The following is a 27846-nucleotide window of genomic DNA, read 5'->3' on the forward strand; positions in this document are numbered from 1 at the left end:
TGGTTAGCTTACAGGGAAGTAGAGTGAACCAAGGGGCGGGGGGTTTCATCAAGGAGAAACAAACAGAACTTTCACACTGTAGCCTGGCCGGTCATGAAACTGGTTTTCAAAGCTTCTCTGATGCATACCGCACCCTCCTGTGCTCTTCTAACCGCCCTGGTGTCTGGCTGCGCGTAACCAGCACCAGGCGATTTGCCTCAACCTCCCACCCTGCCATAAACGTCTCCCCCTTACTCTCACAGATATTGTGGGGCACACAGCAAGCAGTAATAACAGTGGGAATATTGGTTTCACTGAGGTCTAAGCGAGTCAGTAAACTGCGCCAGCGCGCCTTTAAACGTCCAAATGCACATTCTACCACCATTCTGCACTTGCTCAGCCTGTAGTTGAACAGCTCCTGACTACTGTCCAGGCTGCCTGTGTACGGCTTCATGAGCCATGGCATTAAGGGGTAGGCTGGGTCCCCAAGGATACATATAGGCATTTCAACATCCCCAACAGTTATTTTCTGGTCTGGGAATAAAGTCCCTTCCTGCAGCTTTTGAAACAGACCAGAGTTTCTGAAGATGCGAGCGTCATGTACCTTTCCCGGCCATCCCACGTTGATGTTGGTGAAACGTCCCTTGTGATCCACCAGAGCTTGCAGCACTATCGAAAAGTACCCCTTGCGGTTTATGTACTCGGTGGCTTGGTGCTCCGGTGCCAAGATAGGGATATGGGTTCCGTCTATGGCCCCACCACAGTTAGGGAATCCCATTGCAGCAAAGCCATCCACTATGACCTGCACATTTCCCAGGGTCACTACCCTTGATATCAGCAGATCTTTGATTGTGTGGGCTACTTGCATCACAGCAGCCCCCACAGTAGATTTGCCCACTCCAAATTGATTCCCAACTGACCGGTAGCTGTCTGGTGTTGCAAGCTTCCATAGGGCTATCGCCACTCGCTTCTCAACTGTGAGGGCTGCTCTCATCTTGGTATTCATGCGCCTCAGGGCAGGGGAAAGCAAGTCACAAAGTTCCATGAAAGTGCCCTTACGCATGCAAAAGTTTCGCAGCCACCGGGAATCGTCCCAGACCTGCAACACTATGCGGTCCTACCAGTCTGTGTTTGTTTCCTGAGCCCAGAATCAGCATTCCACAGCATGAACCTGCCCCATTAGCACCATGATGCATGCATTGGCAGGGCCCATGCTTTCAGAGAAATCTGTGTCCATGTCCTGATCACTCACGTGACCGCGCTGACGTCGCCTCCTCGCCCGGTATCGCTTTGCCAGGTTCTGGTGCTGCATATACTGCTGGATAATGCGTGTGGTGTTTAATGTGCTCCTAATTGCCAAAGTGAGCTGAGCGGCCTCCATGCTTGCCTTGGTATGGTGTCCGCACAGAAAAAAGGCGCGGAACGATTGTCTGCCGTTGCTCTGACGGAGGGAGGGGCGACTGATGACACGGCTTACAGGGTTGGCTTCAGGGAGCTAAAATCAACAAAGGGGGTGTCTTTACATCAAGGAGTATTTCAGGCAGGACTTCACGGAGGGTTCCAATAAGAAATGGTGCACCTAAGTTATTGTTCTTATTGGAACAAGGAGGTTAGTCTGGCCTCTGATTGATACATGGCTAGATTTACCTCGCTGCACCTTCTCTGTGAGTGACTGCAGTGTGACCTAGAGGAATGAGTCCCCTAAAAAGGGGAGGAGGCAAATGAGTACAAAACAAATCTGGTCTATTTCTTGTTTTGATCCACTCCATCTATCTTTTACATCTTTGGCTGGCAGCAGACGGTGCAGAAGGACTGCATGCCATCCACATCTCATGGCTGCTCGGCAGAAGATGGTACAGTACGACTGCTAGCCATCCTCATCTCTTGCCTGCCCGGCAGAAGATGGTACAGTACGACTGCTAACAATCCGTATCGCCTGCCTGCTCACCATAAGACGGTTCAATAGGACTGACTGCAGGACTAAAGAGAATGACCTGGTCAAGTCACTCCAAATTTAGTCCCTGCGCCCATGTCTGCCCAGGCGCTTCCAGCCGACGTGGCCAGGAGCACCTCAGACACAACGAGGACGACTACCAGTCGTATTGCACCGTCTGCTGCCAGAAGGCAAGGGGTTGCTGCTACTGTGTAGCAAAGCCGTACCGCGTCTGCCAGCACCCAGGAGACATACGGTGACGGTTACCTGAGCGGGCTCCATGCTTGCCGTGATATGGCGTCTGCACAGGTAACTCAGGAAAAAGGCGCGAAATGATTGTCTGCCCTTGCTTTCACATAGGGAGGGAGGGAGGGAACGGGGGCCTGACGATATGTACCCAGAACCACCCACAACAATGTTTTAGCCCCATCAGGCATTGGGATCTCAACCCAGAATTCCAATGGGCAGTGGAGAATGCGGGAACTGTGGGATAGCTATCCACAGTGCAACACTCCGGAAGTCGACTCTAGCCTTGGTACTGTGGAAGCACTCCGCCGAGTTAATGAACTTAATGCACTTAGAGCATTTTCTGTGGGGACACACACACTCGAATATATAAAACCGATTTCTAAAAAAACGACTTCTATAAATTCGACCTTATTCCGTAGTGTAGACATACCCTAAGAGAGAGTTTCAAATCTGGAACAGTAATATGCTAGAGAGGACTTTCCAGTTTCTGGAAAGTCTTATACTTCTTTGAGATTGCCAATCTCTCCCCACTAGACATGACAGTGGTAAAGTAAATATTCTGGTTTTGAAATATATCAGGTTGTACCAAGTGTCCAGCATTTCCAAGTAATACTTTGTGGAAGTACACACCTGGGTTTTTCTACAAAATCTTTTCTCACTCCCTCTTTCAGATTACATGGGTGGATGTCAACATACTATATCCTATTTTTGCTATGATGTCTGGCACACTTGTCTCTTACGTACAGTATCAATAGGTCTGTATCAAGTTCACAGCCATGAAAAACATGTCACGGACTGTGATATCTGGTCCCCCACCCCCCTGTGAAATCTGGTCTTTTGTGTGCTTTTATCCTATACTATACAGACGAAATCACAGTTTCTCAAATTGGGGGTCCTGACACAAAAGTGAAGTGCAGGGAGGTCACACAGTGATTTTAGGGAGGATCGTGGTATTGCCAACCTTACTTCCACACGGCCTTCAGAACTGGGTGGCCAGATAGTGGCGGCTGTTGGCTGGGCGCCCAGCTTTGAAGGCAGCACCCTGCCAGCAGCAGCGTAGAAGTACAGGTGTCAGGGTATGGCATTGCCACCCTTACTTCTGTGCTGCCTTCAGAGCCAGCCCTAACCCCTATGATTACAACACTGTGAAATTTCAGATTTAAATACCTGAAATCATGAAATTTACTATTTTTAAAAGCCTATGACCATGAAATTAACCAAAATGGACCATGAATTTACTAGGGCCCTAATTATGGAGTTTTGGGGTGGAGGGGTTGTAAGATCTTTGGGGCAGAGACTGTCATTTGCTTTATATTTGTATAGTGCTTAGCATAACGGGGCATTGACCATCTTGGCCTGTAGGCACTCCCATTATAAGTGTTAAATAATACTCTGGATTGTTTTCAGGACGTATTAAAGCAATCACTTCCTTTGTCAAAAGTTGTTCCCTCCTTCTTTGGTTACAGTTTTGGGAAAATAATTTAAATGGGGGTAAATAACAGACTAGCCAATTCTAATCTGAACGAGAGCCTTTATCTTCTTTCCCCTCTGGGTTTATCCCCCTCTTGCCTATGCTGCTAGTCTGGCTCATTGGTTGCTGCAAGAAGCTGCACTGCTGGAACACTAGGCCTCTCACAAGCTAACAGGGAGGAAATTGGGAGTCCCTTCTTAAAATAGTGGCAGCAAACCAATGACTTGGGAAAACTTTAAAATATATCAGATTAACACGTGAAATCTGTTCTGATGTTTTCTCAGGTGACATCAGTGATTGCGGTAGGCTGGGAAAGCTAAACAGCACTAATACTGCAGTTGTCTCCCAAGTTTTAAAATGTTGGTGTCACGGCTCTCTGCCTCAGTTTCCCCAATTGTTTAATGAAGATAAAAATGCCTGTCTTCCAGGGGGTGTTAATGAGACTAAATCATTAATGTTTAAAAATCTTTGCAATCCCCTCATGGGAAAATGATATAGAACTGCAAAGTATCATTATTAAGGTAGATTACATGTTGCAGTTTTCCATCATAGACCCAGTTTCCTGGTCGAGGAAACAGTTTTGCTATGTTATCAAAGGAGTTGTCTTACAGAGGTGGATTCCTGATTATGCACAATACTCATTTTCCAACTAACTCATGGTATGCAATAACTTAGCCTGTCCTGGGGCTATTAGGTTGAATATTAGGAAAAACTTTTTCACTAGGAGGGTGGTGAAACACTGGAATGCATTACCTAGGGAGGTGGTGGAATCTCCTTCCTTAGATATTTTTAAGGTCAGGCTTGACAAAGCCCTGGCTGGGATGGTTTAGTTGGGGACTGGTCCTGCTTTGAGCAGGGGGTTGGACTAGTTGACCTCCTGAGGTCCCTTCCAACCCTGATATTCTATAATTCTATGATTCTATTCAGACATCATGTTCAATGAACCATCTGTGGGAAGGGCCTCAAAAAGGCCAGCTGCCTTCAACCAAAGTAGTACTTTCTATTTTATTAGACTTATCACACCCACTTCATATTCCTGGTTATAAAACACATCTGAGTACCCCTATAAACTATCTAAAAACCAAATGTGAAACTTTCCCATAAATCCCTATGTCTTCATCCTGGATCAGCTATTTAAAAGGACTAAATTCTAATTTCAGTGGGAGCCCCTGTCTTCTTTCCCCTCTGGATTTATTCCCCTCTCTCCCCTGCTGCTAATTTGGCTCATTCCTCTGGCCTCCTGATACACCTGGTGCATAGAGCCAAAACCATGCATTTCCCCAAAGGTATTTGAGTGACTTCAGCCTCAGAACAACTGTAATTCCCAAAAGCTTGTGGGTAAAGCAAGTGCTTCTTGCTACCTGACATCACGAGCAATTATACTTGGATACAAGTTCTGTGATTAATAGACCAATACGCCAACCTGTCACAATATGCATTATCCTCATTATCCTGGAATCTAACTGACACTTCACAATGGATAATCTTGAAGTACAAATCCTCATCATAGGGAGCCATGATATTAACCCACAGATTATGTTTGAATTCTTTTGGATTATGTACAAAAACAGAGCATTTAGGGCAAGATTTTCAAAAGTGTCTAAGGATTCGGTGTGCCTGAATTTTTGGATGTCCAACTTGATGCATCTTAAAAGATCTAAACTTTATAAAGAGGTGTACAACTGATCTCTGAAAATCAGGCTCCTTTTCACAGATTCATAGATTACTGTAAAAAGAAAAGGAGTACTTGTGGCACCTTAGAGACTAACCAATTTATTTGAGCATGAGCTTTCGTGAGCTACAGCTCTGATGAAGTGAGCTGTAGCTCACGAAAGCTCATGCTCAAATAAATTGGTTAGTCTCTAAGGTGCCACAAGTACTCCTTTTCTTTTTGCGAATACAGACTAACACGGCTGTTCCTCTGAAACCTGTCATAGATTACTGTGAACATCTAGTCTGATCTCCTGCCTTACACAGCCCTTGGATTGTCAACCAGTAATTGCTGCATTAAGCCCATACCTTGTGATTGAGCTGAAGTATATTATTTTAAAAAGGCATTCAAAGTGTCTTAAATTTGGCACCCAAAACCAAAAACACCCTAACTCACTGGTAACATCTAAAAATCTTGCCTTTAAGACTTTGTTTATTAGACAGCACCCTGACAAACATCATATAAGTTTATAAGTAGTGAGCCAGCTTTCAAAGGTTTGCGGCACCTTCAACAGAATTGAGAGCTACGTTTCCGGCCAGAAAGCAACTTCAGAGCTCTATAGGTAGTTGAATTTGTCAGCTGATGCCTCAGTGATGTTTGTGAACCTTTAAGTGAATATTTTCCACACAGTTCAGGAGCCTGTGTGTCCTGGCTCGAAACTCCTTGGCAATCTGGCCATGGCCAAATCTGATACTACAGATGGGCAAGATGTGAATACTACCACCACTTCCTGATACAGAGCTCCATTTTTGCTTTTTGACCCACACTTCTCCCTACTGTCTTCTCTGTAGGTATCTTCCACATCTTCTTCCACTTGATTGCTCTTTACTGTGGAGAAGGATCTGCTTTTGTGGTTGTACTGCCAGACCTCAAGATAGCCACTACCACTAGTCTTGCTCAACTGGACCAGTCCAGCCGAAGCACTGATCGGTTCCAGCTGCTGTGTGCTGTCTCACTGCCTGACTACTAAAGAGATGACTCATCATGCAGAGAGTACAATGTGAAGCCAATGGAGATGCCGGTAGCTTCTGAAGGAACTGATGGAAGCTCCTTGCTTGGGATATTTAAAACTGGACTGGAAAAATGCTAGACAATTACTGTAAAGAACAATCCTGTACTGGCATGGAGATGGAGTAGACTAAACAGTTTCTTTTTTTCATTTTAGCTCCATAATTACACTGCTCTAGACCTCAGAGCTCCAGTGATGGACCAAGGAGGTACTTGGCTGCATAAGTATGTAGATGGTTTTTGACCATGGGGCATTTTAAAAGCACAGAGAGGAAGAAGAATGTTGTTGCTGCACGTGCAGGGGACGAGAGAACTCCTGTCTGAACTATTGGCCAGCAGCCAAAATCCTGTGGGATCCATGCAGCACTTAAATCACACAGTTGCAGCCCTCAGAATACCTAGGAGTAATTAAATAGGCTGGTCCAGCTGAGCTAATCTCCTCCTGATTTCCAAAGCAAACCTGCTCCCCAGTGAAGACAGGAAGCAGTACTGCAGGTGAACGCTCCTATATTCTCATCACTGTAAAAAGGAAACATGGCCCTTAATGTGTAAGAAGATCTAACTTTGGGGTTCTCTAGTGCAAAATATCATATTTCCAGATTTGTTTTTAAAGACCTGCTTTCAAAAATGCCACCAAGGTCTCTACTCCTTCAGAAACACTTAAACATATCTTAAGACATGAATGCTGGGTTTTTTTATACATAAAATACCTGTTTAAATGTTAGAAATACTTTTTGTATGTGAAACAAACAAAGTGTTAGGATTTCAAGTTTCTAAATATGTTGTATCAGTTGAAGGGGATTTGAGACAAAAACAACTGGGTTAGAGTAACAAATCCCACACACTCTTGTAGTTATGGGAATAATGTGTTTTGTTCCATCAATATGTCCACTTTACATTATTCAGCACAAAGCTTTGTGAAATAAGAATCATGGGAATATCACAATATAAAGGAAAAAGGTACAAATAACAGCTTCATAAACCGAGCAATGTACATAAATAAATCATGTAGATGGGGGCAGTTTGCTTAGCTAGCAAGAAACAAAATATGGAAAATCTGCTTGTTAAACAATAACCACAGAGTGTGCTTTTATGATGTTTTTTTCACCACAGTAATTCATATTAGAGATAGAAGCAGTTGCATGTTAAATAAAATCATTCAGCATTGTTCTCCTCGCATTACAAAGAGCTGACTTATGTTATTTTTAGATGCCTCCCATTAGAAAGTAAATATTCCTCTGATGCTATACGTTTCACAAAATTTAATAAAGATGAACTGTAAATAAAGTCACAGGGAGATTTCAGACAGTTTTATTAGCAGATTGTTGAAAAGAAAAAGAAAATTAAATACAATAACAGTAAACGTGGTTCTCACATTGAAACCAGGCTCAAATAACTAGGCTACCATAGAAAAATTTCCAATTCTTGCATTATGATGTAAAAACAGATTTTTGTACAGATTTTGTACAACAAAATTCGTAATAACCTTTTATCATTTTTAGAAAACTTTAAATATATAGATAAAAATAGACAATTTTCATAGGTCCTACATGAAGATGAGAATGTTCTGTTCCAAGGGCTTGCATAGAGCGCAAATGTGGTTATAATATAGAACAACTAGACATTAATATCTTTAAGATTTCAAAAGCATATAAACAATACCATGAGCACACTTTTTCATCATAATCTATGCAAAAACAAACAAACAAACAAAGAAAAAACAAAACAAACAAAGAAAAATCCCAGCAACCCAAAACTTGTGTAACTGAAGAGGGGCAAAAGTTCAACTGACAGTTAACATTTCATGAATTGTAATATTTACACCATTTTATTAAGCTCTTAATATCCATCTTATAAATTGTTTCCCCCTTAATCCTTAACATTTCCATTTATGTACCAAGCCAAACACTGAGGCATTCCTAAAGGTCTTGAAAGTATATACTGTAAAACTATTAAACTGACTTACAGGTGACTCTATGCAAGGAGCAGAGCAATGGCAGATGCTACTACATATTTCAGTTGTCGGCTTTAATTCTTTTTCAGATATGAATGATTCTAAAGCTTGCCACAGTCCATCAAAATTTACATCTGTTAACCCTTTAAAGACTGCATATGAAAAAAGTGGTGTACAGAATCTCTGAAGTGTTCAAGCAACTATGAAAGAATCATGATTAAAAAACAATGTTGCTATAAAGTATTTGGTAACAATATTTAACGAAAAATATTGCTCGATATTTCTTTTAAAAAATTACCATGATGTGAACTTGTATATACAACTTTTCTATTGTTAGAAAAGGATTGTGGTGGCCTAAATAAGAGTGTATCAGCATGGCAAGGAAAGACCTACAAACCATCGAAGCACAGAGCTAGAGTTTACAAATCTTTAGATTTTTTTTTTTTACTTTGATAAAATAATATCCAATCAGAACTATTTTGTAAAGGAGAATTTTCTTAAGTTAGGCATCTTAGACATTTAAGTTTCTGATATGTTTCCATGTAATAAATAACATTTTATATGCATACAGTATGACAGATGAAGAAAGCATAATCACAAAACTTACAGTAACAATGCTGATTCACAAAATCAGTCTTTAAAGGGGTAACTTAAAATTATGCAAAGCAAGGAACGTAATGTAAGTATGTAATAAGCAGTGTGTTGCAGCTTACTTCCAGTTATCAGCACAAAGGTGAAAACACATTGTAGCTTTCATAAAGACAGTGAAAATAACACATAACCACCCTTCCCTAAGATAAGGTGAGGGAAGAACAATAGACTTCAACTGTATCACTCAGCTCTACGTGGTATTGGACTGATACATCAAGTGTTTGTTAGGTTTTCTTTTTAGCAACATTGACGTAATATGACATTAACATATAAAAATATTTCTGGCGTTTTGACTCGCTGCTCAGCCACAGTCCATTCTTAAAAGTGCTGTTTCAGGGCACTAACCAGGGATCAATATACAAATAAAAGTGGCTGATACGGAATTCTGATTCATTACCAGATGCTTAAGATCTCATTCATTAATACTGTGACTCCAGGACAAATATTTACATGCCTGCATGCGTTAAAACTAGAAAGGCGTCTTTCTGACAAACAGGGTGACAAAACATTATCTAAAATGTTCATTTTCCTAAACGCTAGTATTCTACTGCATACATAATACCTTCCTGGTGTGGTTTGTGTTTATATACTGTACACGTGACCAACAGTTTGAATAAGAATCAAAGTCTTTTTTTTCCCCATAAACCCCTGCCAGTTTAGAATGAGAAATTATTACTCGTTTTATTTTTTTTTATGTTTATTTTAGGAAAAGAGAACAGTGAAACAGTTTTGCTTACATTCAGCATTTCTTTTCTCTTAGACAAAATTTCATTTTACTTCATGTGGTCTAGCATCCATGTGTTGGTCTCCTGGAAAGCATGTGGAAAAAAAGTCTTTAGAAGAAAACCCACGTTCACAGAGTTTGAAAATTGAATATAACAGGTTTTTTTTTCCTTTTCCTTTTTTTGTCGGAATCCTCTTATGCCCCCATACAAGTTTACTTCTGAGCTGACTTGCTGGTTTAGGTATGACAAAACAGTCTGTAAGTGTAGGTGGATACTGCTGGAAGGATTGTTTGATGTGCTCAAATACAGAATCATCAGAGGAGGACAGAGTTTTCATTCCATTAAAAAGGGAATGCTAGGCCTTGTTCTGACTGGTCTGTAACTTTGTATACAAGGGTCCAATAGCAAAGCTGCAGTTTTTGACTGTAAGAAGAGTGAAACTTGTACATTTACAAACATTCTCTAGGTCTCTGGCTTGAGCCACAGGTGATAACCAATGGAGAACACTCTTGCAGAATGCTTTAAACTTTTGAAGAACATTGATACACAAAGTTAAGGAAGTTGCCTTGAAAACACTTTGTTTTTGTAGAACTTCCAAATAGTGAACGTCTTTCTGCAAAGTTCTTTACCGTAGCACAAATCGCTTCTGCAGGAAAAATTCAGTACATGACGGTAGTTTTCAAATAAAGTCTTCCATCTAAAATAAGAAAAGAAATATTTTCTTTAAATATTCATTCCCACACTGTATCAACGTAAATAACAGTTACTTTGTAAAATGGATAAAATTTCATGCACTATAAAGCTATTTTAAATGAGCAATGTTATCAAGAAATCTGTTGACCTTTCACTGATGTAGCATCACCTATATGAATTCAAAATTAACTCCATCGACAGTTACATACAGTTTGCAAGCTTTGGACACTGCAACTAATTCTAATACCCGTAAAGCTTTTATATATGCTGCATTCATATCAATGCACAGAGTAGGAAAGTGGGTGGAGCTTCTGTGCATGTGTTTTTACTGATATGCAAACTTAACTGAGTACTACTGAACAGCAATTACTTCCTTCATGGCTACAGAGCAAAAATATTCCTGCATGCAACCACGAGTATTCCCATCACTTAAACGCATAAGCTTATAACTTATGCTTTAGCTGTGTTGTTAAATATACCATGTAATGCATTGTGCACATTTGTAGCTATTTATATAGAACCCAGGCTAGGGTATTTAATCTGTATCAGTGAGTCTTTTCTCCCATAAGTGAGATTAACTAAACCATTACTATGTTAAAGATGCAATCATATCTCTCAACTTTTACCATCCAACAGAGAAACAGACATTCAAGTGGTGGGGAACCATGAGTAATAAATAATAAATTATTTGAGTCAGTAACACTAGAAATAGAAGCACTGGGATGCATAGAGCCTTTTGCCCAAAAGTATTGTAACCTGATTTATAAGTATAAAGCAAAACCTCCTGCTTTATGAGTTCAAGATGTAAAATATACAGCTCTATGTATATGCATATTTCAAAAGGGGAAATACACAAGCTCATGGGATCATTCTTACTATGATGTCCTGTGTGGTAAAAAGTGCAGGTTCTCTGGCTCTAAACTACTGAGATTAAGGCAAATTGTGCAGCACATTAATCATGCACAATGGATAATTATAAAACACCCAACCTTACCATGAACCTCAGAGCAGTACGCTACACATCTGTATTTGAAGGCACATGCAGCACAGAAGTCCTTTCGGTTCAATAGACCAACAAGTATTTGCAACATATTTTTCCAATTCAACCTGGTTAATCTGAATTAGTCTGTAAAGTTCACTTTAGGAAAAATTAAGGTCAACAATTCAGTGCAATGCAGATTTACTGATAACCAATGAAGTCTATTAAATGCTCAGACAATTGCATAAAACACCTACAACAGTAAAATGATCCTACTATAAATACTGAGAGAAACAAAGAGAAGCTTCCCTGAAGAACAGCTGAAATTATAACACAAATGTAACTGACCATATTCTGTCCTCAATTACACCCCTTCTAACCCCATTGCCAAGCTTCTGTGGTGGCTGCACTCAGTACTAAAGATGTCTAAAGCAGTACTAAAGCTAAGTACCTCTGTAGGAGAATTACTCTATAGTATATACCAGCATTTTTGATCACTTGAATGAGTGCATACTAATGAGTGCTAAGCATAACTCCTCAGCCTAAACATTAAGGTAACCTAAATTCAGTGACTTATTTGACTATACTTGGTCTCTACATGTTTTTTAAATAAAAGGTTTAGTTTCAAATATTCTCAATTAAAATATGTCTGTAGGATGCTGAACTCTTCTACCGCTAGCATGAAACAAAGGATATGTAGACAACAGCGGTCCATTTAAAAAAAGCATTGCTTAAGGCTTAAGGCACTGAAGTCAATGGGACATTTTTTAAATGGGAGCAGGAGCAGCCCTTGCATTTTCCATCTAAAGTCAACAAAAGACAATATTGATGAAGGTCTTAAAAAAACTCTGTCTCCTTTACAAAGTCGAACACATATTTGTTTCTAAAACTTGCTACCTTCTAAGATTTGATGGATATGTATGATAAAATATAAACCTCAGTGTTCCTCAACCAGCCTAACAGTGGATCATGAAATGTGACGTTAAATACCTTTATATTGATAATGACCTTAGAATGCTATATGTGAACTAAATATCTGATCTAATCCTATTGTTAGGTTCCTTATAATACACCTATATCCTCCATAAACTTGTTTGACTAATTCTCCTAACAGATGGACAAATATAGCAACCATTAAATATGTCAGCTGTAAAATATATGCCACCTGCCATGGTTACTGTAGATTAGGCACTTTGAAGATTAAATCATGCTTAGTAAGATTTTAGCCGTTTCCAGAAATTGCAAAATATTTTATTTATTTTTATAAAATTCATAAAAGAAGGGATAAGATACAAAAATGAACAATATTTTCTTTAGGAACTTCACTTTGAAAAATATAATACCTATGCCAAGGTACTCTTCTCAAGAGACTGCTCATGGTAAACTTACAAGCAGGAGAAAGAGAAGGAGTTTTTGTAGGTTTTATGTTCTTCTCCAAGTACACATGCTGTGCATAGCAAATAACCTCATGAAACTACATGTAAAGAACAAACAGGCAAATCACTCTCCACGTCAGGGACGTGGTGACATCAAACCACAAGAGCAAATGTTGAGTGATCTGTCAGTTGCTATAGCTTCACATTATGATCTAATATAGCTGATCTAATACTGTACTTATATCCTCTTCTCCCCTTTCCTTTCCTCAGATTACCCCCTCACATCCCGCACAGGTCTCACCTCTCCTTTCTCCAAGCTCCTCTCTCTAAGCTCCAACTGAAGTGACTGGAGCCTACCAATGCTGTTATCAAAGTGATCTTGGCCTTATGAAGGTGCTGACAAAATTCCTGTATGGACCCCACTGGAGTGTTATCATTAGTACGGTTTCCTAACTCAGAGGAGCATACCACAAAACCCATAAAACCTGATAGCTTAACAGTGCCTTGCATGTACATTATAGTTTATTGATTTAGTATATGTAGATTTTATATACAGGCAAACAAAGATATTGTGTATATGATTAACACACATATAGTATATCCTCCCAGAGACAAATATATAGAAATAAACTCTACCGATTTTGCTTATTGCTCTATGTACATATCTGTAAAGATGGAATGTATTTTTGTCACTATGAATACTGTTTTCACAAGGTACTGCACAACACTAGAGATATGCATGATATAAATACACAGTAATACTTCCCACTCTTAATGTTCAAATATAAAATACAAATTAGGAAAACTGTGATAACTTGCTGAGTAAAAGCACTTATAATTAGCAAAATTTAACTATGTTTGAATTGGTCTCCTGTAAATGTCAATGTTCAGCAAGCTTGAGTTACAAAAAGGAGCTTGCACAATGTGAAAGTGCCCACTCTCTTAACACTCATATTTGTTTTTGTTTGTGGGGGATGTGACAGGAGTTATAGTCTGGGCAAGGAAGTATTTAATTGTTTTTAAAAAAATATTTTTAATTAAAATGCATCTTGAGGTTTTTTAATAAACACACCCAAATAGTTACAAGGTCAGAAATGTCATGGACAAAAAACAGTTTTGACCTAACACTTGAAAAGGGTGGAGGGTGAAAGGGGGGGGGGGGGGGTTTGAAGCAATACATATGCATGAAATGCATCCCCTTTGAGAAGTAAACTGGGGAACATTTACATTCACACTTGTGTAATGTGTGTAACATTTAGCTTCTGGGGCTCTAAAAATTTTGCTGGATAAAATGCAACTGTATTACAGTGTTATTTCTGTTAACATATGCAACTGTAAAAATGTAAAATCTATACGACATTTCAAGTGTAGCTTTGGGTTGCAATGAAAATAAATAAAATAATCCCGCAGTTAAATCAATGTCAAGTAGAATGTAGTGTGCAAAAGAGAATGAACCACTGTTGGGATGAACCACCCAGGCTCTTTGAGACCAGAATCTATTGTGTATTACTGATACTACAGTGATGGCTGCACATTATAGAAATGTGCATATTAAAGAATGACCATCATTATTCTAGTAAAAGTACCCTGCAATCCTGGTTACAGCTGTGGTTTGTGAAAATCCATGAGTCCACATCCATGGCTCTGGTGCCACACCTGAACTCTGTGGATTACCAATCAGCCAATTATCATCAATAGAGGGCTACCAAGCAAACTCTTTTGTGGTGATAGGATGAAGCCTTTGCAAATGGATGAAGACTGTTCTGGCTATGGGAGTAGGCAGAAGATATCTACAGCGTTTGACCAGAGAAGACGTAGGATCTATTCCCAGCACTACCGCTCATCATCTTTGGACAAGTAATTTCATCTCTCTGCACTTCTGCTTTCGTTTAGTCTTCCTTTTCTTTTTAGATTGCAAAGAATTTGCGGGCAGGGACTGTCTCTTACTGACTCTGTACTGTGCCTAGCACAACAGGTCCCAGACCTTAGCTCAGGTCTCTAGAGAATACCATAATAAAAATAATAAACTAACACATCACCCTGATTCTATTTTAACTGAAATTATAGATTTTTCTAATAGTGCTAAAACAAAATCCATTTGAAGGCCACTTTCTTTAATGGCAGTTGAAATGAGCTGAGCTCAGAAAGCAAGCACAAGCTCTTTGCATGCCAAATACTACCATAGAACCACAGGCCCAAACCTTGGCTCTCATTGAAGTCACTGGGACTGTTACATTGAAGTTCAATGGATGCAGGATCAGGCCCATTGCAACTGCATTCTGAATACTTTCAAAAAATGTCAATTTTGATTCTAGCCAGCTGATGTAACTACAATACATTTCTCCCTCTCTCTACAAATAAGGCGGCATGCAGGCAAATGAACTATCACACCAATATAAGTTAATGTAACACACTTGTTGTGACTTAAGAGTCATTATGGTTTTTTTGTCCCCAACATTTTATACACTGCAGTACTAGACTGCAAAACATCATGATCCATCCTCAGTTCAATATATTAAAAGAAATAAAATATTTGTGACATAAACTGGTGCTACTTTTATTTACATAAAAGAAAAGATGCTCACTTGAGCTAAAGAACATAACAAATTTTAATTCCTGTTAGGAAGTAGCTTTATTGAAAATAGCAGCTATTTTCTCAGAAGTTATTTCCAGGGACCTGTAATTTAATGAGGTTTATCCCTTTCAAGGGACAGTTGTACATGCATGCCTGAATGCACACAACCTCTTCAGCCCAGAGCTGATAAAAGCACCAGCAAGCCACAGCTCAAGCACTTTTAAATTATATTACTGTTTGGTTTATTTGCTTTAATAAGATGGGGCAAATGAGAATCACAGTGTACTTCTAACCTTTCATTCAACCTGATGTTTTAATCATTTGGAGGAAGAAGTAATAATAATAAAGAACGGCAAACAAATGGTAATGATTCATGTGATGTTTGACAAGAAGGCAATGGTAAGTCAAAAGAAACACAAACATATTGCAACAGATGGAAAGGATCTGAATCAAATTGTAATTCTTCTTTGAAAAACTTAAAAGGAAGCAGGTAATTAAGGGTGAAATCTAGTTTTGCCTACTCTTCATATATTTTATTTAAAATGCAGACAAAAGAAGATGTATTTACCATAAAAGCAAGAAGGCCCCAAAGTGGGAGTCTGATGGTTTAACCATGGGGAAACCATTTATGATGAGAGTGATGTTCATTCAAAGACCACAAAATCTCACAGAGAGTATAATCCTGGCGTTTCTAAAGTGAGTTCAGTTCATCATATGTGGCTAATTATTAATCTTTACAAAAATAACATGCCTAGAATGGAAAAGACTCCTCATGGGTACAAGATCATCAATAACACTGAAGCCCTTCTATAGGAATCAGGTGGGGGTCAACTGAGGGAGCTGAGATGCAGGTCGTCACACTACTGCATGCCAATAAGGTGGTCTATACGCTAACCCAAAATGGTTGGTGAGGAGACAGGCAGGTCAAAGATTGATGTGCTGATTACACAGCATGAGTACCCATGCCCTGTCAAGAAAATAGGACTGAGGAAAAGGGGGCAGGGCCAGAGTGTAGCCTGCTCAAGAGTTGAGGCTGGTGGATTTCTCTGAAAAAAATCAATGTTTTCCCAGGTTTTATGCAGAGATCAGAGCTGGCAAAAGGCCTAAGTAGACTGAGCAATTGCTTAGGGCCTGGAGCAGCTCAAGGTGGTCCCCTATTAATTATTAGTATGTGTTTTGTCTGGGGAGACCCCAAAATATTTCTGCTTAGGCCCCGCAATGGGCTAGTACAGCCTCTGGCAGAGATAGATTATTTTCACCCAGCATGTTCAATAAACTCATGCAAGCATGAATGTACTTAAACATACTGAGATAAATGCTACCCCAATTTGCCTTCTGTACAATGCCACTGAATTCTATACATTACTTCCAAATTTAGCCCTTTGCATACTGTGAGTAATGACATATTTTTAATTTTTCTCCTCAACATTCACTTACAGGTATCGTTGTGCTACCATTTCATGTAAATATGCAGTCGAGTGAGATTTTCATATTTATCTTTTTGAACTAAAGATTTTATGCTTAAGATGTTTAAATTTTGCATCCAAATTGCCAGAGATTAAAATACAAAATGGAAAAATATCCAGTGAGCTGCCTCAGTGTTTGTAGTTTCTTTGAATATTAAAGTGAAATCTCCAGTATTTCAGGATCTTCTCCTTTCAACAGTTTTCCCATATATTTTCATTGTTTATATTTTTTTCAATCACCTCATAATCACATTGGATATTATGAGAGCAAGCAAAAGGTCAAAAGTCTGATTAGTAAACTAACAATTCCATTAAATATCTGCACATATCTCCTATTATTTAAAGATCATCCAGATGACACAGATCTTGCATTTTAAGTACACAAAAGACCCTGATGTGGCAAAGTGAGAAATTTGTTTTTTAAAAAGAAGATACAAAGCAATAGTACACTATCTTATTATTGCTTTGTGAACTCGGCTGCAGTTTTTCTGTTTGTATAAGCAGAAGAAAAGGACTTACAGGAAACAGAAATACAAGAGAATTAATTACTTTCAATCACTGAACCTGCATCTCTAGGCACTACATTCTGGTCACTTCTCTTAAAAAAAACCCAACACTGAGGAATTCTCTGTAAAACCCTGTAATAGCATGAAGTTAATGCTAACTATTATAAGTTTGTGACCCTGCACAGCTTATTGTGATTAACTCACTTTGTGTCACAGTGGAAATAATTCTTATGCTGATCAATTTCACAAAAGTTCTACATGACATATATTAGTCAGATTTAAGTTCCAAATAAACAAATGCCTTACTTGCTATGATGCTTTCAGAAGTACAAAAGCACAAAGTTATTTTTAGCAGAGCAGCAAGCAATCTTGGACTTGTGACTATTAGATGCTGAAAAGTCTGAGCATCAGAATGGGTCTCTGTCTGAGGCTATGGGTATGTCTATACGACCCGTCGGATTGGCAGGCAGCGATTGATCCAGCAGGGGTCGATTTATCATTTCTAGCCTACACATGACAAATCGACCCCCGAGAGCTCTCCCATCAACTCCTGTACTCCACCGCCGCTAGAGGCTCAGGTAGAGTCAACGGGGGAGCGGCAGCTTTCGACTCACCACAGTAAAGACACTGCGGTGAGTAGATCTAAGAACGTCAACTTCAGCTACATTATTCACATAGCTGAAGTTGCATAACCTAGATCGATCCCCCCCTTCCCCAGTGTAGATCAGGCCGATGTCTCCACTACTGCGGGATCGATGCTGCTTTGATCTATGCACCGGGAGTCGATTTAGTGGGTCTAGTGAAGACAGCCTTAAGCCATCACCTGCCTTAATAAATCCTATTGCTCCAAAACCTAAGACATAAAAATAGATCTTGAACCAGGTCAGGAGGTGGATGCAGGGCTGGTGGGTTAGTAACAAGGCTGGAGCAAGGTTAAAGTAAACAACAGACAAGGCTGGAGCAAGAACTGGATCAAGGGCAGACTGGAAGCCTAGGGAGTCTGTCACACTGTGAGGTAGCAGGAGGGTTCCTAGCCTAGTTTGTGTTGTTGCACAAACTATCTTGAGGCTCTGGCCAGGTCAGAGAAATATCTGTGCCTGGGAGTCACATGACCCAGGCCTGGCACAGGGATAGACTACTTCAGCATGCCTGAAGGCTGAGTCACTGCAGGAACTGTTGGAGGGGTGAATCATGGCACCTACTGAGCATCTGGGATCCTCGCACCCACCCACATCAAAAGCCCCTCCCCCAGCCTAAGGGGAAAAGTGATGGAATCCAGAACTCAAATGAGTTTGGGGGACAACTCTGCTTCTCATGGCATCCAGGAAGCCGGAGGAAGTCTGCCCAGATACATGACCGACGGGAGGAGCAAAACAGGCCTCACAGTCGCCGAGCACCTCCTCGTCCAACATCCTCCTTCTGGTATGAGGGATGCCCAGCATCAGGAGAAGGTTGATGAGAAGGTTTTGTGACTTCATGGGGCCATGGATGAGCTGTGGAAAGAGCAGGAGGTGCAAGGAAAAGTGCAGCCAGAACCTAAGGAGAAGGCTCTGGAGGAGCTGGAATAGGAGCTGCAACCTGGCACACTCAAGGTAGAAGTGCGCAAGGGTCTCCTTCACACCACAAAAGGGGCAAATGTCAGGGGAGGGGGTGAACTGAGCCAGGTACATGCCCATGCTCATGGTTCCGTGGAGAAGCCGCAAACTAATATACCTGGTAGACCAGGGGACCAGGGTGGAATACGGACTGGCCCACCAGGGCTCCTCACCCTCCACTGGTGGTGGGAGGTTCTGCCACTTGGTGTCAGGGTAGGACATGAGGGTCAGGAAGTGAAGGGTATGGAGCATGAGTGCGTATAACTGTTTCCTAGAAACAGTTTGGAAATGGACTGGCTACATGTCACGCAACTGCTTTGGCTGCTCTGGAGGGACAGCCAGGTGGGCTCATGGGGCAGGAGCCCGACGGCATGAGTCATGGTAGCTGAGTGAGAAGCCCTGGTCTGGCTGTGGGTTTGCCTGGTTTGTATCAGGACTCCTGATACTGATTTGGCTTATCTATGGACTCTGACCTCAGTTCTGACCCACAGCCTATCCCTGGACCTGGCTCCAGCACTGCCCTTGGCTCGGACCCAACCCTATGTCCGGCTTCGACCACCACTCATGCCACCAGGTCTGATTGCCTGGAACCACAGCTTGACAACTAACCCCTGGAACTGGTTCCTTCAAAGTAACCAAGCAAATCTAAAAGCGTGTGATACAATATATAGTAAATACCATTAACACCATTATCTAAGAGAGAAACTACTGTTTTGATAGTTTCAAACTACACTCTTTCCTTAACACAAAGAACTGGGGCACCAACAGGATCATTTTCCCACTTTCTTTCATGCTCATTTATTAGGATGGCATTGAAAATTCTCCATAGGTTGATGCCCATTTCAATAGGATATAGCTATTTAAAGAAGGATTTAACTTTACTGCTCACACTAGCTGTTGTATATCAACTGTGACGCAAGCAACCATATTCTGACATCAATACTACATTAGCACCACTGTTTTCCTGAATTTACAACTATACTTGCTTTCATTTGTGTGCCAACAAATAACTGTCCTATATAAAACATGGAAATAGAGTCACATTAGGTTGTAAAACAGATATATTGCATTGCAGGAAGCTTATGGAAAATCCATTAAGGTTGCATGGGATGTCAAAACATATGTGAAACACGCATGCTGCGTTTAGATATTCTGTATGAAAAAAAGCTTATGGAAGACAATAGCAGCAGGCAATCAGCTCCAGAACAAGAGTCAAGGTGACAGAAACCAAACTACAAGTCATGCCCTAAGAAATGAGCAATGAACTAAAGTCACCCATAATCCTGACTACAAAATAGAAACACAAATAGATCTTAATCAAGATCCTGGGGGTCAGCATGCGCGACATAGCTGAAAAACTGGAAAAAACAAAAACAAAAAACAAAGCAGCCCATTAATCCTGATGAAGGCTTCAAATTGAAAGATGTGTGTATGGTTTAACTTGGTAGTCAAGCCATTAAGCAAAGCGTGTTTCTTTTACTGCTATATTGAATGAAAAATTCTACATTTCAAATTGAAGGGAACTATTATTTGTCTCACAAGTGCTAATGCTGACCCAAGTGGGTTGTTTTACAGTTCCTAATGCAGACTGGTTTCCCTGATTGATTGATGCGCTTTCATCTTGGGCACTTCTTTACACACGCACTTCCATACTTCAGTGATAGCTCTACCTTCTTTCCCTGTCCCTTTCCAGTGGCAATACTCTTCAGGGTAGATATTGTAAACATTCTTCTTCTCCTCCATCTCTAGCAACAGCCTAAACTGGCCTCATGACAGAATCAAGTAGCCTTTATGGTAGACCCTACTTCTGTCTCATTTGACTTTGGTGCTGTGTGAGACTTCACTAGTAGTGGTGACCCAGAAAACACAGCACGTCATGAAGCCAAGTTTTTGTACACTGTGTGGCTTCTGAAGCATACTGTATACAGTGGGTTGCTGTTATTGGTGAAGTCCCCAGAACACATGGAAACAGCACCCTCGTACCAGAAAGAACACAATGCCACAATCTGTAAACAAAAGGCCGGGAAGAGAACAGGGCCAGATTAAAGCACAGGCATTCAAGGCCCAGGCCTAAGGCACCAACTCCTGAAGACACATGATTTCATTAGCTTTCTTTCTGTGAGTAGTTTTCTACCCCTTATAGTGACAGAGCTAGCTGAAACATTTTCCTGCTTGAAAATATGATTTTGTCAAAAGAGAAAATTTTCCACAGGAAAATGTTGGCTTCAATTATTTTTTTTCTATTTTCCAATCAGAAAAATGAATTGAAAAATTTTGTCCCAAATCAACATTTCAAAAGGAAATGAAAGTTTTTGTTTCTTTTCCATCTTAAATGCTGTTTCATTTTTATTAGGTTTAGGCTGGACATTAGGAAAAACTTCCTAACTGTCAGGTGATTAAACACTGAAATAAATTGCCCAGGGAGGTTGTGGAATCTCCATCATTGGAGATTTTTAAGAGAAGATTGGACAAACACCTGTCAGAAAAGATCTAGATAATGCTCAGTCCTGCCATCATTGCAGGGGACTGGACTAGATGACCTCTCAAGGACCCTTCCAGTTCTATGGTTCTATGATTTTCCATTTTTTGGTTTCTAGTTTTTCCTTCCTTTGTCTCTCTTTTTTTATTCCCCTCCTCTTTTTTTCATCACTGTCCAAAGGAGGCGGGGTGGGAGGAAGAGGGGCAAGAAAGATTAGAAAAGTGTGAGAAAAACCAAGTTTTACATTTGTTATTGTTTTCCAACTGGGCAAAGCTTGAAAACTGTAAGAAAAGTGTGGGAAGTGAGTATATCTTAATATGAAGTAGTCCAACAATGTACCCAAAGGCTGGGAAATGAACTTAACAATGTAAAATTTAAAAGAGCCACCACTCTTTAAATATAAGAAAGGCTTACAGAAAATGATCTACATCTTTATCATGACTTGGCCAAGTCAGACTCAATACAGGAATTATTTCCTGCATTGGATGCTTAGGATTGGGCTGTGGAAATGTTTCTTACATGGGTGAGCCTTAGCCTGATGAGTAGTCTGAATTGAAGCTAATGGGACTATTTCTGTAAGTAAGTTCTCACTAACATAACTAAGGTTTTCGGTCGCATCCATAGTACTTAAAATGGCATAGTTTTGTCCTAGTAGTTACTGTTTTGTGATATCAGCAGAATATTATAGCACATAAAAAGGCATGAATTTGAACAATGACCTGACTCTCCATTCAATTATATCAGATTTAGATGGTATCCCATCAATGAAGCCAAAATCAGGTACAATTACTGTAATTTTTACTTTGAATTCATCAACATGCAAACATACTGCAAACATAATCACTACAATGACTGTGAATATCTATGTGACAGAGTGAAAAGCGGAAAGAGAGTAAATGATTGCTTCTCTTTATTTTATGTTTGTATTCAATATAGTTTGATTACTTGAAAGGACGTGTAGCCAACACACTGCAGTATGAAACAATATCATGAAAAATACATGTCTCTTAATGCAAAAGTTGCACTGACAGTTTGTCATAGGCAAAATCTGCAAAATCAACAAAGAGGCTAAACAAACAAGTCAAACACTGGACTATCTAATATGGCACTGTATATTTTTAGCTATCTCTATTCTAATGTCATGTACATAAACCAGTACTGTAAATTTTTTGGTTCTGGCTTTATTACACATTTTTTCCAACGTCAGTTCCAACCCTTTGTGATCCATCCTTTATGACTGCCATAACAAAACCGCTATTATGCCATTGCTGTTTTTTCTAAGCTATTAGAAACCACATCACTTTTTAAACAAATAAAGCTGACAAGACTATAATAGAAAACAATGTTCCTTTTACCATTACTGATACACACTTTATGTTTTTCAACTAGGAAAAATAAAACAACATTGCATTATCTTTATATATGCTCCTCTTTCCCCAGATGTCCTTCAGGTGTTATAGAAACCTAGCATCTCCTTATAAAGAGTCAAAAAGCTAGTTTTTAAAGCCAGTGGCCTATTCTATACAACAAATTTTCCTCTTTACTGGCCACCTGGCTAGTTCACTGAGAGAAGAATATGTATTATAGATATATTCGGACAGTACATCCTAACTGTAGATGGAATGAGATGCTGGCCGGGTATCCTTCTAAATGTGTTAATTGTAGTTCTACTTCCTTTACACTTTTATTGATTGAATGAGTGATCTTTTTAAAAGGAGCTATATTTTCAAAAGATATCAAGTTACTACTAGAGAGGGGGGTCAAATCAAATCTGTGGGAAAGTCTTAGTACTGGAATAATTTGTATAAGAATATCCACTGCTAAAACGTGTACCTTCTAAAATTAACATGATAGCTTTTGGCATATCTCACTCAGTCAGTCTGAAATGAAGCTTTTCTTTGTATTAATGACTTTAGAGATATTCAAGCATTTGAGTAATTTAATATAAAATACCATGCAAGGGAACTACAGTGTGGGAGAGGAACGGTGCTGTGTGCTTACCTAAAACAGGTGATGAATATTACAAGAGACATGTAAAAATGTCCTCTCTTGCTCTGTCTCTCCATCATGCTGGCAAGAAAGTGCAATGATGAAGACTCATGAATCAAGGTACCCATGAAGTCATCACCTTTGGATACTTTAAAGTTAAAGGAACAGATTACAGTGGTCCCTTCTGGACTTGAAGTCTATGACTCCTCATCAGGTGTAACTTGGCAAAGCTCTCATCATACATGGCACTCTCTTAGCACACTTCGACTGATAAAAGAATATACTGGTTAAATGAGGTTTGTCCTAACCTAAGACACACTAGGAGTATCCTTACAAAAGTGTAGAAAAAGCTTCTCTTTTACAGCCACGAATTTTGAGTTTCTAAACAGATTTTTTTTAATCCATTCACTAATTGTTCGAGATTTTGCTTGGCTGATAATCTTTGAAATTCTAAGACCAAAACTCTCTTGTTGCATATGCACTCCATATTTCTTATCCATCAGAACTGAGTGCTGAGCTCCCACTGATGCAATAGAAGTTCTGTGCATGGAATAAATTCAGAGTGCACAACAGAGATTGACATGCTGGTTGGATAGGAAAATACTGCCACTGGAATTTAGCACTCGCTGGTTTTACCCAGGCCTAACAAAAAAAAAATCAAATAAGTCGGTTTAGTAAGATTTTCCTATATTGAAATCCATGCCGTCTGGCTTTATTCAAATTAGTACTGAAAACTATTCCCTTTCTAACTCCTACAAAATAGCTCCTGGTATACCCCATACTAGCTGTCAAACAAACCAGTCAATAATTGATTGTTAATAGATATAAATTGCTGTTTTTTGTATCATCTCTGTTTGTCACTTTCTAATCCCTGGGAATCTGATCAGTCATCAAAGAACAAAAGGATTAGTTAAAAATAACAGTTGCATTTCTATAGTGAAATATGGAAGCATTTGTGCTGCCATGGACAGGTCAGCAGATAAAAGCTCTATGCAGCTGGTTCCGGTTATGGTGTAAGTGACTGGTTGAAAAATTAAGAAATCATGCAAAATTATATTATAAATCATCTTATTATTCAGCAGACCCAAAACATGCAGGTACCCTAAACAGCACTTTCCAGTGAAAACTGGCTCTGAACTGAAATCATACAATTATTTCTTTCTGGATTCGAACAAGGACCGTGCTTCTACAGTCTATGCTTGTCACCCCTGGCCTATCACTAACTGTATCCCACAGTCCACTAATTCATACCACCTTGATTTGGGTTTGGATGAGATATGGCCTGTGCATGCACTATTCCCAGAAATAGTGGGATCAGGATCCCATTCAACATAAAGCTATGGCAAAAGGACACAAATACCTATCATGATAAATTTTAAAAAAGTAACCATTTCCCTGGCATTGTAGGCAAGCCAAAACCCAGTAAGCCTCCACTAGCCAGCTTCAACTAACAGATACATAGGTACATAAGGGAAGGTGAAGAAAAACAGGCAGAAAAAACAGCTACCAAGCCAATCTGTGATACTGGAAAAATTCTTTCCTATCTCCATATTCACATAGACAGCTAGTGGCAAAGCTTAAATTAAATCCAGACCTCCTCACTCCTGGTCTCTCCCTCTAACAAATTCAAATGTTTAAGGGCAAGTTGTTTTCTGAGTTTCAATTACTAATTTACTACAATTTCTTTTTTTCCCCCTTGGATTTTATTACATTTCAAGCATCTATATTGACCCCCTCCACTTTGTTTCCACACATTTTTGTCCTCTTTTTTATTTGTCTTTGTACTTCCCTTTTTGTGTTGTGTGTTCAGCTGCACAGTGTTAAATCCAGGCAAACACTAAAGCTATAGGGTTAATGATCTTTTATTAGCAGAGTTCCAGCAATCTATTCTATGCTAACAATTCATGCTCTAGAACAACTTCCAGCATTCTACAGGTGATCAGATTATAATATGCTGTGTTTAAAGGGTCACATCCTTACACTCAGCAGCAGAGGAGAACGATCATGTATGGGGATTGTTCCTGAAATGACACACAATTCCTAGCAACAGCAGCTGCAGGAAACTGGGTAAAGTTCAGCTACTACAGTCAGTTTCATATTACAGCTGCTCCAATGTTACCAGGCAAGCAATGGAGCACAGACACAACCATGGACATTCTACATGATTCTCCAGTTTATTTGCTGTAAAATATATAGGAGAGAGTGTGGGGGGGGAGGGGGGGATAAGAATACCTTGATACCATACACAATTTAAATCACTTAAATCTACCTTTTCTTAATTTCTGCCTCTCCTTTGTCAGTAAGTACAGACGCTTTAAGGTTTCTTTAATAGCTTCTACTTTTGTATTCATAAAAGACTGATTTTCAATGCATCACCTGTCTGTCATAGGAGTAAAAAAATGCATTTAGACTCATTAATGTGTTTTCAAACTCCTGTGCAGGGATTCAGGCACACAGGGCATATTAAAAAACGGTGCAAATCTTACTATGCATTTCCATTGTATAAATTCAGTTTCTTTGTATTCTAAATCCCCAATCATTTGCTTGGTTCAAGTATACTTTTATTATTCCAGTAATACTGTACTTATCCTTGAAAACATGAAACTTCAGTTCACAGATCTTATTATGTACAACGTTAGATTTTGTATAGCAGCAATTTTGTATTGTAACCACACTTTAGTACCACTACCCGCCCCTTCACTATCCCCTGCAATATTAGCTACCTGATACATTACCTTGGGATCTCGGTGGTCCCCTTCTCAAGTAATAGCCTTAACCTTTGTCCCTGAAAGACTAATCATTGCCCTTTTAGATCCAACCCTTTTATAGAAATTGCTTTCTGCAAAATGCTTCATCACACTTCATCTCCTAACACTTCTCCATTCAGATTTTGCATTAGAACATTAACATTCTTTGCACTGCACAGTCTCACCCTCTGAATTCCCCTCTGTCCTGGATGCTACCTCAGACTTGTTCTCCACAACCTTTACTGTACCTAATTCCTCTGTAACTACTTTTGTCATTTGGTTTATCCCATGTTGTGTCATTAACATTCTCCACAGTAACTCACCCAGCTAGTTTTCCTCTGCTGTTACTGCAGTATTTTATGTATTGTCCTAAATCCCAGCCCTTCTTTCTAAATCAACTATTGGATCTAAATGTAATATCAGAGCTGTTAAGTATCACAAGTGAATGACAATGCTCACAAAAATGCGTATTTGCCTCTTTAGCCCTAATAACAAGAGTAATATATCAAACAAAAAAAGCAAAGAAAACTTGAGATTGCACTCATTGAAAAGCCCATGAAAAAAGTGAATATACATTTTCAAATATTAAATGTTGCTGTAATCAAAATGATATAGAATGTATAATAATGAGTTTGTTTTTCAGATGCTATAAGCCTAAAGAGATTTTTTGAATACTTCAATTATAAAAACATTTAAAGCATACAAACTTGTGCAATTTTTATTTTAATGAAGATGAGAAGTTCATTAAAGAAGATAAATATTTCATTAGATGTTAAATAAAACAAAGAGATTTTTTGGCTTCTCTCAGCACAAAATTCCTTTGAAAGATTAATTAATACATGCAAATTATGCAAATTAGACCCATGCAAATATTTTATGAAGACAATTAAGGGAACCATTAATTACTGCTTTTTTTGCTTCAGTGAGATTCATTCATTTAATTTTAATTTCACTTTAACTGTTTTGATGTATAATCTTGCAGCTAAGAACTTTATCTTTCCTGATGGGTCACTTAAACTTATAAATTTCATCAAGTGAGCAGCAACAGAAATCTGTACAGATATTCTCTGGGCTATGTTTAGTATCAAGAGAAATTTTTGACAATGCGCTTCCAGAAACTGGAAAACTGAAAGAGAATGTGAGCTCATTCTTGGACAAGGTTCAACTGCTGGAAAAGCAATTAATTTGCTTTGGCTGTGCTAATATAGGGGAATTAGAAAGTGTGACACAAGACAAATAGAAATAATTAGTTCTCCAAAATGATGTTCTCATTAATATGGTTTGAACACTAGAAATAAAAAACATTATTGTGGCATGTCTGCATTCTGTCCCTAGCCACAGGAGGTAGAATAATGCAAGATACAGCATTTTTAACCTTTATAGTCCATGTGGTAATGGTGTTTATTTTTATTTTTCATGTTGATGTATCTCAAAAAGCATATTATGGACAATCCAGCAGTCCTGCTGAAAGTGCCTAAGGATTGCAGGATCTGGCCCTATGTGTCTAAGCTGTTTTCTGCCTGAGAAAATATGAAGCTCTACATATAATTGACTGGATTTTTAAAAACTATACACTCAAAGTGCTAAACTGAAACCTGGATTTCAATATTATGCATTTAAATCATATTTTATGACATGCAGTACACAATAATGTATAATGTGCTTATACTGTAGCTTAAGCTACTGTGTAAGTGTAACATTATCCTATCAAAAGTTTTTATAATGTCCTCGTCTATATTTGATAACATAAAAGTTTTGTT

At 39.2% G+C, this 27846-nt stretch overlaps 1 protein-coding gene across 13 annotated transcripts in view; it reads right to left on the minus strand.

Moving 5' to 3' along the window:
• Nucleotides 1-7660: 7660 nt before the first annotated feature.
• The window catches only part of DACH1 (dachshund family transcription factor 1), a 462168-nt gene continuing 441982 nt past the window's right edge, over nt 7661-27846 (minus strand). For all 13 annotated transcript variants that reach the window (XM_073346406.1, XM_073346421.1, XM_073346413.1 and 10 more), the window contains one exon: nt 7661-10378. In XM_073346406.1, the coding sequence (XP_073202507.1) occupies nt 10341-10378 (38 nt within the window). In that variant the 3' untranslated portion in view covers nt 7661-10340. The remainder of the gene's footprint in view (nt 10379-27846) is intronic.

This window comes from Lepidochelys kempii, chromosome 1 (assembly GCF_965140265.1).
Source record: "Lepidochelys kempii isolate rLepKem1 chromosome 1, rLepKem1.hap2, whole genome shotgun sequence".
NCBI classification, from domain to species: domain Eukaryota; kingdom Metazoa; phylum Chordata; order Testudines; family Cheloniidae; genus Lepidochelys; species Lepidochelys kempii.